The following is a 20815-nucleotide window of genomic DNA, read 5'->3' as shown; positions in this document are numbered from 1 at the left end:
CTGCCTCCCAGCTGCACTCACCAGCCCTCCCCCACTGTCCACTTCCTCCTCCCTCCCCCCAAGCTGAGACTGGCCAGGCTTCTGCATCAGTCCCAGGTGGCTCAGCTCCAGGGAGGCAGGTGGGGCCCCACAAGTGGTGGGAAGCAGAGACTGCCCGGAGCCAGAGGTGCACTGGGGTCCAGCCAGGAGGCAGAGAGAAGCTGGTGGGTGGGGCCAGGGGGCAAAAAGGAACCCTCAGCTGGCTGGCGGGCTGGCCAAGAGGAGCAAGTGGTGGGCGGGGAGGAGCCAGCGGGCAGGTGGGAATCTCATGGCATAGTGCAAGCGGAGCAGGCCAGGGCCCCTTCTGAGCATGGGCCTCGCTCCATGGCGCCATTGTAAACCTGGCACTGCCTAAACCCGCTGACCAGGGGCACCCATGGGCCATGCTCTGGGTCTTTTATTGTAGCATAGACATACCCTTAGGCACTTTGAAAATTTTGCCCTTAGCCTTTTCTTATTGTGGCTATTTACTTGTCTCAGTACCATGCTCATTTTGGTTTCATAGATGACTCAGACTTAACCAGAGCAAAAAATGGCGTTCAAGATAATAACATATAAAATCCTACTTTACAACCAGTATTTTAAATGTATTAATATTGGGAATTATGGAAGCTGTTTTGGTGTAATTTTATATGGTATATTATGATTTATTAAACACAAACGTATTCACACACAAAAATTGGCAAAAATGAGAGTCCCCAAAAGCTGCACCAGCTGAACCCTTCATTGAGTTCTGCGAACCCACTGGTAGAACTGTACGTTCAGCTCATTCTGACATCCCAGTCAAAGCCAGGCTGTCAACTTGCTTTCATTAAGAAATCCCTCATAGCTGGTAGCCTTGAATGACTTTCTGTCAGACGATATCTGGGAATTGAAATAAAATCTCAGAGGTGAGGGACCACTCCACTGTGTTAAGGGCAGCATGTTTTCTCAGCATAACATTGTATGTCTCTTTAATAAATCTCTGCCTTTCAGTCCTGTGCAAAAAGAACAAACTTTTAACACTTTTGGTTTCTCACTCTTACCTCCTTGGCTATTCATTTGACACTGCAATCCTTTTCAATGCCAGTTTTAATTACGCACGCCTGCATTTTCTCTGCTTTTCTGAATTTCAGACTTATCAATGAGTCTTTGAGGGACCAGTTACTAGTTACTATCCAGAAGACTTTTACCTACACTCGAACCCAGGCACAGCATCTCTTCATAATCCTCATGGAGTGCATGAAGAAAAAGGAGCTGGTATGTGAATGGTTTTCTAGATCTCAAGTCAGGGACCTGAATGCAGTTCCTCATCATGACTGACATTTTCAAATGTCGCTCAGGGAACTGGGTGTGCCAATCCCCTAGGCAGCTTTGAAAAATCTCTCCCCATGCGTTCACTACCCTTTATGATTCCTTTGATTTCTGGAATACTGTCTATCGATCTCTAGTCTTATTTACTTACCAATTTAAGTGCTGTATTTACATCATGCATTTTATCAATTGTATGGGCACTGAAGTGACTTCTCTGTTTTTGCTTTGTGAATGGTGTTATGCATATTATCTGATGTCCATGATGCTGTCTTGCCATCCACACCATCTGTACACACACTAAAGTGCCATTCATGCTGATGAGAGCTCTGCTCCCATTAAGGCAGCAGGCTTGGGCCTTTAGCTTTTAGCATTTATTCTTGTTGCAAGTCATAACCAAGCAGTAAAGAATTCATACATTCCATGCAATAAATGTCAAGCCATTTGGGCAGTAATGGATAAGAGAAACCTGCAGCGAAACAGCAAATGGTGCTGGTATTTGGAAACAGTAGCAATGTAGGGCCAATTCCTGCCTCCATTTACACCTGTACAATCCCAATGAAGTTAGTGATTTTACAGAATGGGCCAAATTATACCCCTACCTTAAACAGTTCACAAAAATGTGTAATGGAAGTGTTGGGTAATCATGAATACAATCACAATAATATTGTGGATGATTTGGTTTGAACGTTACTGATTTAAAGAAGTGACTGTGTTTAAAAATACACTTTCCTAACCCAGCATATCTGCTCCGTGTGTATATTCCACCCCTGGCAGAGCCTAACACAACTAAAAGGACACCAACGTTATCCCATTTCATGTATCATCAGCCACATTGTTTATTAAATTCCTACCAGTTACACCTGTGCAAATCCATTGAAGAGAAGCACTGCCCAACTGTCAATAAGAGCACAATTTGAAGACATGGGGTTGCACAAGTGCCACTACAGGCATAATTCACCCTGTAGAACCTTTATTACAGGTGGTGGTATGTGAGAAGGAGAGAACAGAGCTTGATTCCGAGACCCCAGGTAGAGTGTATAGGGCTGTCCCTTAGAAAAATATTTTTACTTGTAAACTGAGCACATTTAATATGGACATCATTGAGAAACCATAAGCATTGAACCCCATGAGACCACTTTTACAAAGTAACTTTTCAGAGTAGAACCTGCTTTAAATACTGGTTAAGTTCCTAGCTCTGCCCCCGCCTGATGACAAAGTCATTTCACTCTGTATCTCAGTTTCTCCATCTGTAAAATGGGGCTAATGATGCTTACCTCCTTTTTAAAGTGCTTTCAGATCTACTGATGGAAAAGTGCAATATTAGAACTAGGTATTATTATTATTAGGCGTTTAAATGGGCTGCATGTACTAAACTCTATTAGCCTTGATTTTTGACAGGCTGACTGAACTGAGACTTTCATTTTATAACTCAATCCTTCCTCTAAAATCCATTGCAGATTCACATCAGTCCAAATGTATACAGTCCTGCAATTTCAGGCTGCAGACAGTTTGCAATACTTTGCTCAGATCAACACTTTTGAAAGGACAGATACAGTTTGATTAAAAAATATATATTTTTTCTGTAGTTACTAGCTAGCAGCTTCATACCCTGCTGAGCCTGCTTATTTCCATTTGAAAATCCAAGCAGGAGTGCTGCCTATGAATACCTATGTAGCAGTAGTTTGCAATTATGCTTCATAACATCTGTGCTTGTCATCTCATCATTAAATTATTGTGGATACTGTATGTAAGCTACAACCTTGATGATTAAAGTGTCAGTGTTACACAAATACTTGCCCCCATTCCCTCCTATTTATGGTTGCCAAGCATTTACCTGCATGCCAAATACTTGTCCCATTCCTATAGCAAAACTACAGAGATGCCAACTATAATACAAGTAAGTGGAGTTGCCAGATATATTGCTGCCTTAGTCTGCTGCCCTTTTACTGCTGCATCCCCACTTCTGCAAGCAGCACCACTTGCCAATCATTAGCAGAAACAGCTTCCTTAGGAAGACCCAGATCAACTTTGCAGAGCTTAAAACCTACAGGCAAGCAGATAACGAAGTTTCTCTGGCAGAAACACTTGAACTCTAAACGGGTGAGGGCCAGTTTTTCCCTGTTGGATCAAAACAGAGCTCTCACTGAAAACATCTATTTTTTAGAGGGAACCATTTGGCCTAAAAAACGAACAATACTGCGTGCGCACACCCCCCCCAAAAAGGAGAAAGATCACAAAATGAAACAAAATATCAGTGAAGGAGAAAAAAAGAAATAGGTCAGAAGGGAAAGGGAAAGGCAAGGTCAAAGAGAAGAGAGAGAAGACACAGGAAAGCCCAAGAAAAGGAGGCATAGATGGTATGAGAGAAGTCTGCCATAGAAAGAAGGGATATAATGTACAGACAGAGAGTAAAAGAGGAGATTTAACAGAGAGAATTACACACACACATTCTGAAGGATGATGTACATTTTATGGTATTTCAACTCTTCCTGCATTTTAGCAGTAGAAGCAAATTTTGGAATATCCTTTAACAAGTTTATTTTGTGCATTTTACTATGCCTGTGAGAAATGCAGAGATTAGAAGGATCTTCAAATATGAATTAATATAAGGGAATTAGAATTTTTAAAAAATCCCTTAATCCCAGTCACATTGTGTGATGTTAAGTCACACAGGTTTTTATACTGTTTTCTTTCTCATGAACCTGGCAGCCACGGCTGTTCCTTATCGGTATGGGATCATTCCAGAGGCCAAAATAAGCTGCTGTAGCTAAGGGCTGTCCCAGACAACACGATGAAGAATTAGGCAACGATGTTATAGCAGAATATCCATCTTTGCTTGTTCATGAATACTGTGATACTTCTTTACATCGGTCTGGGGGCATTTGTGGCACACAGCTGCTTAAATCCTGTCTACAAGCACTATAAAGGTCAGCTGTACCATCATACACCTCACAACAGTGGAGGCACCCCTGGAATTCTTTGGTGCCTAGCCTACTCGCTGTACTTCCCTCAACTCCTGATTACCCAAATAGCATGAGGGGACAGATAATCAGGAGTTTGTATTATCAAGAGGGCAGGAGCCATTCAGCAGCAGAGTGGCCTACCCTGCAGCTGTGGGCTTGTCCTAGGGTTACCATATGTCTGTTTTTTCCCGGACATGTCCAGCTTTTCGGCACTCAAACCCCCGTCTGGGGGGAATTGCCAAAAAGCTGAACATGTCCGGGAAAATGCCGGCCAGGCACTTCCCCTCCCGTTGCGGCTCTGCTCCTCCCCTGACTCTTCGGCTCTGTTTACCCTGTTTCCCCGAAAATAAGACATCCTCCGAAAATAAGGCCTACTTACAGTTTTGCCTCTCGTTGTAATATAAGGCATCCCCCCGATAATAAGGCAAAAAAATGTGTACCGTATTCTTCTTCATTGAAAAATAAGACATCCCCTGAAAATAAGACCTAGCGCATCTTTGGGAGCAAAAATTAATATAAGACACTGTCTTATTTTCGGGGAAACAGGGTAAGAGTCGAGCTGCCCGAGCGCTATGGGCTTCAGGCAGCCCCCTTGCCTCCGGACCCCAGCCGCCGGCCGGGCACTTCCCCTCCCGGGCTCCGGCGGCGCAGGGTCCGGAGGCATGGGGGCTGCCCGAAGCCGGTAGCGCTCGGGCAGCTCGGCTCCTAAACAGAGCCGAAGAGTCAGGGGAGGAGCAGAGCCTCCAGCCGCAGCAGCTCTGCTCCTCCCCGACTCTTCGGCTCTGTTTAAGAGCCAAGCGCTACGGGCTTTGGGCAGCCCCCATGCCTCCGGACCCTGCGCCGCCGGAGCCCGGGAGGGGAAGTGCCCGGCTGGGGGCGCAGGGTCCGGAGGCAAGGGGGCTGCCCGAAGCCCAAGCGCTACCAGCTTCACGGTTTGCCGGGCAGCCTCCAGACCCTGTGCCCTCGGCTGGGTGCTTCCCCTCCCGGGCTCCAGCTGCGCTGGGGAAGCGCCGGCCGGGGGCGCATGGTCTGGGGGCTGCCCGGCAAACCGTGAAGCCGGTAGTGCTCGGGCAGCCCTTTCCGCGTGGCTGGGAGTGGGAGGGAGGAGGGGGCGGAGTTAGGGCAGGGAAGGGGCGGAGTTGGGCGGGGCTGGGGTGGGAAATGGGCGGGGCCAGGACCCTGTGGAGGGTCCTCTTTTTTTATTTGTTAAGTATGGTAACCCTAGCTTATCCTCTTCATAATCCTCACACTCCTGCCTGAGGGTCTCTGCTTTGCTCCACTCAATCACTTCCTTGATAGCAGGGCTGCAGAGGGCTCCCTCTGCTGCTGCAGGGCTGGTGACACCCGATCCTTGTAGGCACAAAGGGCAGGCTGCAGTCCTGGTGGGGCAGAGCAGAGACCCCTCCCCTCCAGCCAAGGCTCTGCTCTGCCCTGCTGGGACCACAGTGATAGGGTGTTGCTGGCCCTGCGTCATGGCAGGGAGCCCTCTGCAGCGCCGCTGTTATGGCCCCACTTGCTCACTCCTGTGACAATGCAACTGCAGAGGGCTCCCTGCAGGATGGCCTCTCCTGTGGTTGGAGGTTAGTCCTCCCCCTCCTCCTCACAGTCCTGGCTGGGGTCTCTGCTCTGTTATCTGAACCTCTGCATTATCTAAATCCCTTCCTTGTCCCCCAGAATGAGATACATGAGCTGTACACTGCAGCGGGCCTGTATCACATGCTGAGAGAAGGAAGGGATTCAATAATGAGGAGGTTCAGATAATAGGGTTTCAGGTAAATGGGAATATACCATACTCGGTATTAATACATAGAGAAATGAGATTAGCAGGAACCTTGAGAACAGCCAGATAGAAAATATGCACTATCACATACATACAAGGAATAAGAAAAAGGGGCTACTCCATTACTGTGATACTCAAACAGTGCCCTTCAGACACTTATATGCGGCATTTGTCAGTATGCTAAGAACTTCTCTAAGTCTGGCTAGCCTCATGCAAGTCTAGAGTCTCTCAACACTCCTATTGAGGCAGCTGTCTTAATAGAGAGCAGCCTACTCTGAGTTTTTGAAATCCTCCTAACTAATGTACATACTTCAAATTCTCACTCCCCACCCCTTGTTGGGCCAGTTTATATTATAATAATACTAATGTGCCTTTGTGGAAGAGTGGGCATGAACCAGCGCTCCGGATCCAAATTCACAATTAAATCTTAATTCTAGTAAATATGATGGAATCTAAATGCTCAGGACTTTGGGAAGGTTCAGATTCAGATCTGGATTTCGTACCCTCAAGTATTCAGATCCTGGGTTTTGATAAGACCAAATAGACCATTACAGAGCTAATTTAAAGTTTGGATCCAGGCATTAAATCTGGGATTTTTGTTCAGGTCCATTTCTGATTCCCATCACAGATTTCTTTACATCTATATACCTATGCCACTTCTGAAATGCTGTAACTACTTCTCTGGCATGGCTTGGCAGCCAGGGAGCCAGTTGGCACACAGAGATGTTATGATCTTGATTTCAAAACATTGCCATAGTCACTATAAAACTATACATAATGTGCAGTTAAAAGCAGAGTGTAAACAAACTGGAGAAAAAAAAGATTAACTTTTGTGTCTGATCTTTCAATTATAGTAGTCTAGGCTAGGGTGTTGCTTTTAACAATGATAGGTTTAAAAAATCTTCAGACAAAATTGTGATTTTTAAGTTAATGACTTCCTTTTAAGACTCTCAGTGTGTCGCACTTTTGCAGAATAATATTGACAGAGGAATTGAATGACTTTAACAATATATTCCCTTGAGTGGGTGGAGACCTCACCAACCTTGCACTACCAGCTTTTCTCCCCTGCTGCTCACCATTTCCACATCTATTCCAGCTCTTTTCCTGCCTGACCTCCTGATTATATGCTTAAGACAAAACATTGCCTGATAAATTGATTTTAGGTTGGTACTCAAATATTTGCCCAGAACAAACAGCAGGAAGCTATAAGGGCTTAATTCTTTCAGTGGAGCTCAGAAGTAGCACAAACAGATCACAGCTCCTTTTTTTTCACCATTTTTCACTTGGCTAGATGGTGTGATGCTTTCTCAGGATGTCCAGGACTGAGAGTCATCTTGTTACCCCCCTGCCTCCAGCCAGAGAGAGACTTGCTGGTGCTTAACTAGGTGCCAGCTCCCCAACACCACCAATCTGTTAGCCACCCAAGGGATCTCATCTGGGCAAGGATAGCCCTCACTTTGTGTTGCAGGTTAACAGCGGGTGCACCTCCGTCCCAGACCCCTTTCAGAGTTCCCCTTTGATATCCAGCCCCTGTTACTGGCTACTGAGAGAAGTACCATGTTTGCCACCCCAAATAGGACAGTGTACATAGCAACTTGTTTGATTCAACTGAGGATCAGCTCTTGTATAACATCACAGCTCTAAGATATATTTATTTACAATGAAATCAGTCATGAGTGTATTATCAAAGGGTAAGATTTAAGAGTATGTGTGTAAGGACAATAATGGAAATAGAAAGGTTACATATAAAACAAAATCATAACACTTTCTAGAAACTAAATTTAATGTTTACAGGCTAAGCAACAATCTAAAAGCTGTTCTCACCCAAAGCCTTCCTGCAGCATTTCCAACCAACGTTGGTTGGGATCCCATTTTCATGAATGTAATCACACTGCCTGATTACATCCCCAGGTGCAGGATAAAGAAGTGTCCTTTTGCCTTCTCCTTACATCTCCCCAAATCCATTGTATGTCCCTGGAATCAGGATGACTCTAAGGTTCATGCCCTGGTGTGGTGACTTCAGGTTGACTTCATATGCAAATAGGGGGCTTCTATTGTGACGGCTTATGATGCTTAATTTACATTTGAACTGAGGCAGACAGATGAAAATACATCATTTGTCTGGCAGCAACCTGTTTGTGAACCCTACCTGGACTCACACTTTAGGAACATATTTTCTTTATATGTTTTTACATAATATCTGTACATACATTTCACAACAATATTTACAATCAGTGTGATGCTGGCTTTCATCTAACATATTACATGATATTCTTTATGGATAAACACTATGAAAGCAGTGTGGTAGGTGCAGTGAGTTTCTCAGGCATGTCAGACGTTACTGTTATAGACCAGGGAACTCCCTTGCCAATGGGCATTGAGAGGTTCTTAGGGTCATAGATGCACTTTGTGGTCGCTGAATTCATAAGGAGCAAACTATAGGGCTCTGAAGAGGCTCACTTCATTACAGTGTGCATACAAGCAAACAGACACACAAATGGGTACAGGCAGGAAGACATGCTGTAGCATTGAGAAACTCACAGATGCAGCTGAAGCTGAGAGAGACAATAGAAAAAAAAGAAAAACAGGCTTCTGCCATTTAAACCCAACAAAAGCATAAAATATTTCACTTTCGAAAACCTGTTTTTCTAATGCATATGCTCTTTAAAAAATAAAACTATTGGCAGGAGAAATAGTTCAGTCTCAGCAAAAGTTCCCTACCTCTTAGGAAACGAGACTTTCACTTTGGCTGTTTTGGACTACATTTCTAAAAAGATGTCTCTGATTTATATGCTCAGAATGTGCCATTACAAAATGAGTTATTACATGTGCAATCACATGTTCATTTGGTAATAAGTTATTTCATTTACCGAGGACATGCTTGGGAGCAGAGTGGTCTATTTAAATGTGTAAATGCACTTTCAAAATGGAGAACAAATTCCACTTCTCTGATCTGCAGGTTTTGTTGAACTGGAAGCTTAGGTGTGCAATACTGCATGTACCAGAGCATTTTCAGTAGAATAAAAGTATAATAAAGTGGCTGGAAATATTTTCTAGAAATTCACCAACTGCACACTTAGCATGAACTCTGAAAAATCCAGCTCTGGGGTACCCAAAGCATTGCACTAAGGAGAGCTGACCAGAGCAGTGTCTGAAAGTAGTGATACAGTCTGAGTGCCAAAAAGCACCATTAGCCAGTAATCTTCTATAACTTTTTATGACTTTGTCAAGAAGATAAGGTCAGACACTTTTCTTAATGGCTGTTAGTCTACTCCTTCACAAGGTTTTTCTAGGATAGATTTTTATCACAAAACTAATTAGTTAATGTTTGTAAGGCAGTTTGAGGATGTACCTAATCCTATTCCATTGAAGTCAAGGGGAGTTTTTCCATTGATTTAAATGGCAACAGGCTTTGGCTCCTAAAGCACAACTGGCCTGATCCAGTACTTGTTGAAATCAACGCAAAAAGAATCCCATTGACTTCAATGGGCCTTGGATTTGGCCCTATATGCTGAAATATAGGCACACAGGGTAGGTCTACACTAGGGTTACCATCCGTCCGGGTTTCCCCTGACATGTCCGGCTTTTTCAATGTTAAATGGCCGTCCAGGGGGGGATTTCTAATCAAGTAGAAATGTCCGGGATTTCCCCCTTCCCCTCGTGCGGCGCGGCTGATTGGACGCCTGGCCTGATTGAAAGCCGCTCGCAGCCACTAGGGCCTCTAGCAGCCAGAGTCCCTCCTCCCCCACAGAGCAGCGGGGACCCAAAGTTCAAGTCCTATTGCTTTGCAGTATAGATGCTGCCCCACTGGACTCATGCTCTGGGAGTCCATCAAAAGTATTCCACAATTCCACAGTCTGACTTCCTTTGTCCTCTGGACAGTCAAGTGTTTCTACACTGCACCACAAACAAAGGGCTAAAACAGCCATATTTTGGGAGGGAGCTAGGAAGCCTAATATGGGTGATTGGATTCAAGCCCCCATAATACAGTGTAGATGCTGGAGCAAAGGCTGGGACCCAGGGTTCAACAATTCCTAATCTAGAACTACAAATGAGCATAGATGCTCAAGCACTAGGTTAACAAATCCAGGGTCTGCAAACTCAAATTCTACTAGCTCTGGTCTTACATTGCAATGTAGACATACCCACTGGTCCTTGGTGACAAGTAACGTAGAAATGCACATACACGAATGCTGGTAAAGGTTAAATGTTGTTACTACTTCCAAGGACATTTTATGGCTGAAGTAAAACCCCTGAATATTTCAAGTGACATCTTTTTAAAATGCTGACAGTGCCTTAGCTGAGTGAGTGGCACCACTGTAATATTACTCAGATATAAAAAGAGTTCATGTAAGGAAGAAATTATAGATAGTAGGCACTGGCTTGCATCCACTAAGGTGACATTGGGGAATGGGCGGGTGGCTTATCCGGTGGTGGCGGTGTCATGTTCGGGTCTCTGGGCCGCACCAGGGGCGGTCTGGTCCAGATTCTCTGTGCCAGAGACCGCGGGGGGCGGGGTGCACATCGAGCCCCACTACCGGCAGTTCCTGGGGCTGACCCGCCAGCAGGTGATCCACGGTGAACTCCTCAGTGGCTTCATGTGGTTCTGGATCCTGTGGCACTTCTGGCACAACCCGGACGCAGTACTGGGTCACTTTCCTTACCCAGATGCTTCAAAATGGACAGATGAGGAATTGGGGATCCCTCCTGATGATGAAGAATAGATTTACGGCTCCAGCTACCAATGTATCCTGTGGTAGGATCTCTGAAGAAGTTGAGGCTTTGGCTCCTGTATAACTGTTTCAGCAATTCCACATTGTAAATAAAAACTCAAGCTACAAGCTAAAAAAAAGGACGGGGGGGGCAAGGGGGAAATGAAGAAACTGATTTGTGAATCCCAGGAGCACATTTCCAAGTTAAGGAGCCACAGGATAAGATTTAATTAGTCTCTTGCCAAAGGGAAACAAGAGAATCCCATCTCTATTTGACATCCATGAATAATGAAACATTTTTTTCTCCTCCTGCCTGTCATGTTTTCATTTACTTTAGTGGCAACCACTGTGCTGCTATAATGAAGACTGGAACTAGGTTCCCATTATAATCCCCCTTATTTTCATTGTGTATAATTTGACAATAAAAGTTCATTCCAAACTGACACTTGGCACACAAGGTGGTTGTGCCATTTGTTATTCTAACATTAACAAATCAGTGCATCATGCTGGAATACCATGGCACAATGAGCTGAGTTCAGAACAGAGGTTCACTCTGCACTGTGATTTTACTGGCTATTTGTTGGCTTTTCTCTCAACCAGAGATGGATCCAAACTTTTCAAAAACTCAGAAATGTAAAGATCTAGGGTACTGGTCTCTCGTGTTGTGAAGATCTGGGATTTAGGTGCAGCCCATCTGTTATTTACATAACTCAGATGCCAGTAAAGCTGGTTTTAGCCCATGAAAGCTTATGCCCAAATAAATTTGTTAGTCTCTAAGGTGCCACAAGGACTCCTTGTTTTTGCTAATACAGACTAACAGCTACCACTCTGAAACCTGAGTGATGTAGCTAATTCTTTTCCATTCAGACCATGGAAAAAGTCTAATTTCTTTCCTTCATAATTGTTGCATGAAAGGAAATCACTGTCTTTGAAGATTTCCATTTTGTCAGACCAAGAAGGAAATCTTTCTTGGTAGGATAGATTACACTGGTCTATAATTTTTGAGACGTCGTCTGCTTCAGAGATAAAATGTGCTATTTATAATGTATTTTGATGTGCTGAATTCAAATATGACAATTAAAACAACTGATTGGCTACTGTTTCTAAGATATTTAAGTTTTTACATTTTATGTCTATGTATATTGTGTAGATAGTAGAGTTTTAATCATAAATTGTAAACCTAGGTCTTTTCATGTGTTTATGGTTGCTTTACATGATAATATTTCACCTGTCCTGTTTATGTAACACTTTAAAAATCAGCAAAAGGGTTATATAAATAAAATTTATTATGAAACAAAAGGCAAAAAACTATTATGTACATAGTTTAGCCCTATTCAGTGTCTACTTGGCGCTTCTTGGCTTGTCTCTTGTATTCATTAAATGGAGCATCTCTTGTCACTGTCCAGCAATAATCTGCAAGCATTGATGGATTCCATTTGCCATGATAGCGTTTCTCCATTGTTGCAATGTCCTGGTGAAATCGCTCGCCGTGCTCGTCGCTCACTGCTCCGCAGTTCGGTGGAAAAAAATCTAGATGAGAGTACAAAAAATGTATCTTTAGTGACATGTTGCAACCAAGGCTTTTGTAAGCCTTGAGGAGGTTTTCCACCAACAACCTGTAGTTGTCTGCCTTGTTGTTGCCGAGAAAATTTATTGCCACTAACTGAAAGGCTTTCCATGCCGTCTTTTCCTTGCCACGCAGTGCATGGTCAAATGCATCGTCTCGAAGAAGTTCACGAATCTGAGGACCGACAAAGACACCTTCCTTTATCTTAGCTTCATTTAACCTTGGAAATTTTCCACGGAGGTACTTGAAAGCTGCTTGTGTTTTGTCAATGGCCTTGACAAAGTTGTTCATCAGACCCAGCTTGATGTGTAAGGGTGGTAACAAAATCTTCCTTGATTCAACAAGTGGTGGATGCTGAACACTTTTCCTCCCAGACTCCAATGACTGTCGGAGTGGCCAATCTTTCTTGATGTAGTGGGAATCTCTTGCACGACTATCCCATTCGCAGAGAAAACAGCAGTACTTTGTGTAGCCAGTCTGCAGACCAAGCAAGAGAGCAACAACCTTCAAATCGCCACAAAGCTGCCACTGATATTGGTCATAGTTTATGCACCTCAAAAGTTGTTTCATGTTGTCATAGGTTTCCTTCATATGGACTGCATGACCAACTGGAATTGATGGCAAAACATTGCCATTATGCAGTAAAACAGCTTTAAGACTCGTCTTCGATGAATCAATGAACAGTCTCCACTCATCTGGATCGTGAACGATGTTGAGGGCTGCCATCACACCATCGATGTTGTTGCAGGCTACAAGAATGAAGAAGAATGGGACAAGATCCTTTTTGACAGTCACAGAACATGGAAACCCTAACATCACCTGCCAGGAGATTCCACTGCTGTAGTCTGGAGCCCAACAGCTCTGCCTTACTCTTGGGTAGTTCCAAATCCCTGACAAGGTCATTCAGTTCACCTTGTGCTATGAGGTGTGGTTCAGAGGAGGAGGATGGGAGAAAATGTGGGTCCTGTGACATTGATGGTTCAGGACCAGAAGTTTCATCCTCTTCCTCGTCTGACTCAAGTGAGAATGATTCTGGTGCATCAGGAACCGGCAGTCCTTCTCCGTGGGGTACTGGGCGTATAGCTGATGGAATGTTTGGATAATGCACAGTCCACTTTTTCTTCTTTGACACACCTTTCCCAAATGGAGGCACCATGCAAAAGTAACAATTGCTGGTATGATCTGTTGGCTCTCTCCAAATCATTGGCACTGCAAAAGGCATAGATTTCCTTTTCCTGTTCAACCACTGGCAAAGATTTGTTGCACAAGTGTGCAGCATATGTGTGGGGCCCACCTCTTGTCCTGATCTCCAATTTTGCAGCCAAAATAAAGGTGATAGGCTTTCGTAACCATAGTGGTTACACAGCGCTTTTGTGATGCAAAAGTCACTTCACCACAAACATAGCAGAAGTTATCTGCACTGTTCATACAAGTATGAGGCATCTCTGCTCACTGTGGCTAAACAGAAATTTGTCCCTTTGCAAAATCAAACACTGACAAATAAGAGAGCACGACACTGTATGATTTCTAGAGCTGATATAGGGCAATTTGTTCAGCAGAGCGATGTAAGCTTCGTTATGATTGCATCATCCATGACTTCTAGGAATAACATGATGCAATTCATATCATGTATGATGCAATACCAGCTTCAGATTGCATCATTCATTGTTTTGCCTAAAAAGCAAGTACTGTCCAAACCCAGTCATAGATTTATTCATAGATCCAGTCAAAGATGTATTTTAGTCATTTCTGGTTTAAATTGAGATCCCTTCCCTTTATAACTCACTTATCCTCTGCCATTCCCAAGTCAAGGGTCGTATATACTGACCCAATAGCATATCTTGAAAACTAGAGCCAATCAACAATTTTAAGCATCATTTTCGTTTTCAGTGACCCAGAATTAGTAAAGTTTGACTACATTTATTTCAGAAGCATTTTGGCTGTAGAGCAGTGTTACGCAATGAAACGGTACAAGCCATGATGCAGGTAGCTGCCATCACGGAAAAGCTGAGGCAGTATCAAATGAGATAGCTGGATCATTTGAGACAATGAGATGTGGGATATGTTTCAGATAGAACAAGAGCTAATAGTGATGGGACAAGAAGACCCAGAAAGACGATAGATGGAAATGAAGAAGGGTGTTGTTAGCTTGCAAAACAAACTTGACAAAGAACATTTGGAGATGAAGAACAAGAGCTACCAACTACAATGGATATAACTCGGTGAAGAAGATGAAGACGATGACGACGAAGAAGAATCATCATCATCATCATCTATCTGGTTTCAGCCACACTAACAAAGTTTCTAGGACAGATACTAGCAATGACCTGACCCTGTGAGGTGCTGAGCACAATCTGCTCCCAGTGAAGACAGTCATATGTAGGAGCTTGCAGGACCAGACTTATTGAATTTACTGCCTAATTAGACACTATTCACAAACACAGTTTACAGTTAGTTACCGCACATCAGAAATGTCATTTACTTTATCTTTATTATTTTTTGGCCAATGAGCTTTTAGTGCTTCATGAACCTATTGTATCTTTTTCCTCCCTCTGACACTTTCCCAAAAGGTTGAAATATTTATTTAGTTATAGTTTTTAAAAAAATCAGCTTTCAAGAACAAGTTAATGAATAATTTATCTCAGCTAAAATTCTTGATAGCTGATGGCATTTTTTTCTACTGGAGCAGGAAGAGGCGGTACCATATTTATGAACAGTAAAATCTGATTTTCTGGAGGATTATGGCTGCTCTGTTGAGCATATAATTTGGCAATGAAGATCTGAAGAAGGAAAGCAGCTATTCTAGGCAGCTAGTGATTTACTGGTTGCTAGAACAACTGGCCGTTAGTCCATAAAAACATTCTGTGAGATTCCTAACATGAAATTAATTGATTTTAAATTAATCTTCTGCATCTAATGTGAGGGAACTAATCTGCAAGGTGATGAGCACGACAACTCTAACTTTAATGCAAGTTGAGGGTGCTCAGCCCTTTGCAGAAATTAGATTTTAGGGACCGGCATGTAGCTAAATCTATCCCCATTCAGGGAAACACTGAAGCATGTGCCCAAGTCCCATTGATTTCAATGAGATTTATTGCCCATTCCTGCCGCCCTTACTCACATAAGCAGGTCTTCTTTACACCAGTGGCATAGTGACTTCAATAAGACTATTCTAATAAGTAAGGACTACCTGTGTAACTAAGGGGTGCAGGAGCTGACTAATAGTGGCTCTCAATATGTTTTATTTCCTGCCAGTCTTATTTGGTTCTTTTTTCTTCTGGAGACGCTCTTATTTTACTTGTTCAAAATTGTAGGCTAGTTGTAGGTCTGTGCCTGTTTTCATTAAAGTCAATTTGGCTGTGCCATAGACTTCAATGAGGGCAGAATTAGAATACTAGGTCTTTAAGAAACAGTTTGTTGCAATTTTAGTTATTTTCATTTCATAAATTCTGATACGTTTTGTGTGTGAAACAATGTGCACTGAAAAAAGAAAAAAGCAGCCATTAAGTTTGCAAGGTAATCATTGTAGTATTTTTATTACAGCAGTTGCTTTGCAACTTGAAAAAAGGGAGAGGGGGAAAGAGATTCCCATATGCAAAAGGTACAAGAATGTCAACCTGCAGTATAAGCTAGGGTATGAAATTATGATGGTTTCATGAACCTCTGTTACCTCATCCCATTACTGCTGCCCCACTATTAGTATGTAAAGACCAATAAAAGATACTCCTTGTTAACTCAAGAAACTTTGAAGTGCTAAGTAAAATCTCTGACCCATTAATTACATTCAGTAAGTATGTCTTTCATTTTATCTGATATGCATTGCTCATACATTTAGGTCAAATGAAGTTAGCTCATAATAAGTGGTTTTGATCTTGTAGAAACCATGTTCTTTTTTCCCCCACAAACTCAGTGACAAAAATTACAGTTGAGAAAATTTAAACAAACAGTTTCTGTTGCCACTTATAGTACAGATTTGCTAATACACCTTGTGTCTCTTGTAGCATTAGCAAACATTTCAGGAGAGACCACTTTCTATTATTTATCTTGTTTATCTGTAACTTCAATAACGAAAACTTAGGCAAACTGGTACTGTGTGTGTGGGAGCGGAGGAGGGATGTTTTACATGAGGTGATGCAGAAACTGGCCCATTATTGAAGCAATAAATCTTGGAGGGTTTGGAACATAGTCCAGTTTATATGGTGTGATCATTGTTTATATATGTGCCCAGGCATCTTAAATAATTATTCCAGACACCTTCTCTTTACCTCTTCCAGCTCCCTCATGAAAACCCACTGCTTCAAGCAATCCCTTCTTCTCCTTTCCTCTACTTATCAGTAATCCTCTCATCTTCACTATCTCTGTCCTGATCTGTTTTCCTGTGTTTCTGTCTTTCTTATGTAGACTATAAGCTCTTTAAGGCAGGTAATATCTCTTATCTATAGCCTAGATGGACTGCTGCACCTGCACAAAGCCCTATTGTTTATTACTTATTATTTGTATTGCAATAGCATCTAATCATAAACCAGGCCCCTGTTACAATAGGCATTGTACAAACACTTTAGGGAGGGCTGTGCATGGACACAGCAGTCTAGTCCCATGCTGTGTGCTGCAGGAATGAGACCAGTGTTTGGAAAGTGCAATGTAAATTTTAACACTACAAATGTTATTAACTGGTCTTTTCCAATTGCTAACTGATCAGTAGTTCAAAGGACTGCTAACCAGCTTGGAAGGTAATAATTCATAACTATTTTTGGTGATCTGTTCCTGCCATCAGTCTGATATCATTCTGACAGGTTTCAGAGTAGCAGCCATGTTAGTCTGTATCCGCAAAAAGAACAGGAGTACTTGTGGCACCTTAGAGACTGTTAGTCTCTAAGTTAGAGACTTATCTATAGCCTCTAAGTTAGAGACTAACAGTCTCTAAGGTGCCACAAGTACTCCTGTTCTTTCTGATATCATTATCAATCAAAATATAGAATATATACACAGACACATTTTGTAATGCAAAATAATCTGCATACCCATGTAATACAAAGGTTTGTTGGTGATATTTTAAAAAGCAAGAGCAGAGTTTGAAGTCTGTGGCAGAGCAAGGGAATTGAATTTGGATCTCCCAAGTGTCAGGATAGTGCCCTAACAACTGAACCCTCCATCCTCTCCTGCTTCTGAAGCTAGTGTTTTCAGTTTCAGTTAAAAGCAGAGACACAGCTGCTGACTGGGTCAATTTCAAAGCAGTGCATGGGATGAATGCAGACAAAATTCTTTAAAATAATGAACAATATATCTCCAGTACATGCAGCTATGGGCATTTACTTAGAGTCTTACTCCCTTAAAGCACCAGAACTTCAATTCTAGATCTCTCTTTGGTTAGCCCTTAGTCCTGCTCATGGCTTCCATATTTAAATCCTGCTCCAAAACCAGTCCAATTTTACAGTTCTTTAACAGGTGTAGGAAAGAGACGTTATGGGCCAAGACTCTTCCAATGAAAGCCCAGTGTGGAGCTGACTTGTTTTTACAGGCACATATAAAGAATTTTTCTTGTTCAAGATTGGTCAGCAAGTGCACCACAGACCTAGGGTGAGGTAACAACAGGCGCATATTTGGTCAGGTATAACCCGCACAGAAATGAACTACTCAAGAATATGCTGCCAGAAGGTGGCATACAAGAAGATCATAGAGAGCTCAGGTTCTAAAAGATACAGATATCTCAAACAGTACACAAATGGTTCATCACTACAACAAAGTCTTGGCAACTGAACCTAAATATCTCCATCCATGGAAGAGAGGCCCGTTGCTTCATTGTCCTCTGAACCCTTTCCAAAGAATGCACCAACCTAACAGGGCAATAATTTCTGTGCACACTTTCTCCTGTAAATAAGTTCTATATAAGGCTTGTTCCAAACATGTCCTGGAAGCAATGTCTGACTTTTCTAGAATAAGTGGAACAGTGTGTGAGAATAGTAGCCTCCTAGTCTATATTGGGGTTAGTAAGCTGCAATATGTCTGTTCTAAACCCATCAAAATTTCTGTTATTTAGAATTCAGACTAGCTTCCAAGAGGTAATGCTTCAATATTTTATTCACTATGCCACTCAATTCCCATTTTACTGTTAACCTATTTAAGTCACTTTTTGTTTGTAGAAAAACCTATGAAGGAAGCTTGATTTTGTATATAGTCAGGGCATCTAAAGAACACTCCTTCTCTCTAAAGCATAAGAAATAATGGATGTTCCTTTAGCATTTTAAAAATTAAACAAGATCATATTTGTTTGACATTCTGTCCCAGAGTCAATGTGGTGAAAGAAGTCAGGAATTACTGTGCAGTTTTAAATGAATATTAGTGTCTCTTCACTTAAACATGCCTTACTTCCCCAGCTCTCCTCATACAATTTCTGAAATTCCCAGCTCTCTGTGGAAGCACATTCCTTGTGTTTGTATTCATAAATTGTTGATATAAAAACACGGCTTAAAGAATAGGAGATGGAGTCAGGATGTCTAGATTCTGTTCCTCTGCTCTGCCACTCCTTTGCTATGTGACCTTGAGCAAGTTACTCAACATGTGCGTTCACCTTTCCTCATCTATTAAAAAAAAAGAGAGAGAGAGAGAACACTACTTACAACCTCACAAAGAAATTGAGACCTAATTCATTAAGGTTGGTAAAATGCTCTGAGATCCTAGCATGGAAGTGCCATAGTACAAAGGATTGCTGTAGGTGTTATTTTCACCACCGTCTGGTTTGTCCATATGTTCTAGTCAAAAGGCTGGTAGCACTGAAGGGGTTAAAATGAGAAATACAACGTTTGGTGATCTAAATTTAGATACAAATGTGTTCAGTTGAAATGCTTGATGGCAGAAGTATAGGTTCCAGAAACAATGATGTAGTTGTAGGAGTGTTTCACACACACCCAGTCATAGGGTTGTTGCCGTATCTGTGACTGTTGATCCACAGAGAAAATCCTCCAATTACAGACATTCACACTTCCGTATATTTCAGAATTTTGATTAGATCTATGTGTTGTGCTTTGAAGAACCATTGCCCTACATACATGAATTAGGATTTTTTTGTTGTTGTTTGTGCTCCTGCTTTTCTCCACCTCATTAGGCTGATGACACACACACAAACTTTCAGATCAAGGAAGAATATGCACAGAGTTCTCGTGCTATCAGGTAGAGGGAGGAATTGTAAATTCAGAACTTTTACAACTAATGTTCTAACATACTCCCCTTGCTCCTCAGCCCCTTGACCTCCCCTCCTCTTTTGACCTGCAAGCCTGGATCATTTCACTCACCAAAAATGGCCACTGACTTGATCTGATTTTCTCTAAACACTTTACTCTCTTTCCATTGCTGAATTCTCCTGATCTGACCACCATCTTGTCTCCTCCAGCATCACCCACCTGCTCACCCACTCATATCATGTTGATCTGAGCTGTACCTCTGTCCCAGACAGTTTTTACCCCAGTTACATAGGATTATTAATTGCCACAATTCTCAGACTTTGTATATAGCTGACCACCTTAAATGGCTTGCTTAATTAAACTGATTCTGCTCTAAGTGTCAGGGGAATAATCAGGCAGAATTAGCTGAATTATAAATGCTAAAACGTACTGGAGTGATTTGACTATTCTGTAGAACTGTTCTAGCATGAGAAACGTAAGAGTTTCAGAACATATTAATAATCCTGCCTGCTCCGCTGCAAACAGCGCTGACTTTTCTTTCAGATGTATGTAACTATACAACACTGACATACAATTCATGTGTTGACGAGAGGTGAGAGAAGGCACTGGCAATATAGTCAAAGACAGAGGAAACAGGAACATCATTTTAAATTAACGTTGGCTCACTGTACATTTCCCCCCTCCCCAAATAACCATACTAAAATGACGGTGGAAAAATATGACCTATGTCCAAAAGGATGAATAACCTGCCGTGCCTTAATATGTTGTAATATGATTACAGCCTATAGAAGGAGTACTACCAGCTGCTCGCCCTGTGCTTGTCACTGCTACTGCAGCTTAGCCTGTATCCTCAGCTGTCCCTAGGTCTGACAGCAGGCATCATAAATCCGAGACGTAAAGAATAAATTTGCTCCTGTGCTTCTGGGCTCTCCAGAGACACAGAGTAAAATGCTTTTCTGTGTGCTGCGTCCGCTCTGCTCAGATGTTATCATTTCCTCTCTTTTCAAATTGATGCCAGCTAGAAATTTGAGTTGATTTCAGTCCTTCCCTCTCCTCATTGGGTAGCTGCGATTTACCACATCAGCGAAAAAAAGAGTTAAAATATATATTGTAAAAATCAAGCTGCACTGCCATGCCGGGGACACCCATTCATTCCCAAGCTCCTCATGCCGGCAGGTGCCGCAGGCGTAGCGGAAGTATGCACTCAGGTGCTAGGGGGAGGCAGCACTTTGCTTTGTTCTTGAGCCACTCCTAGGGTTGCTAGCAGTTTAGGTTGTCCCTTT

General features: G+C 42.4%; 1 protein-coding gene across 14 annotated transcripts in view; it reads left to right on the top strand.

Annotated features, from left to right (window-relative positions):
• Nucleotides 1–20815, top strand: part of TRPM3 (transient receptor potential cation channel subfamily M member 3) — a 593201-nt gene that overhangs the window by 485419 nt on the left and 86967 nt on the right. For all 14 annotated transcript variants that reach the window (XM_005297759.5, XM_005297764.5, XM_065549391.1 and 11 more), the window contains exon 8: nt 1155–1278. In XM_005297759.5, the coding sequence (XP_005297816.2) occupies nt 1155–1278 (124 nt within the window). The remainder of the gene's footprint in view (nt 1–1154; nt 1279–20815) is intronic.

The sequence above is a fragment of the Chrysemys picta genome, chromosome 6, assembly GCF_011386835.1.
Source record: "Chrysemys picta bellii isolate R12L10 chromosome 6, ASM1138683v2, whole genome shotgun sequence".
Taxonomy (NCBI): Eukaryota; Metazoa; Chordata; order Testudines; family Emydidae; genus Chrysemys; species Chrysemys picta.
Note: the sequence above shows the minus strand (reverse complement) of the source record. Positions and strands in the feature narration are given on the sequence as shown.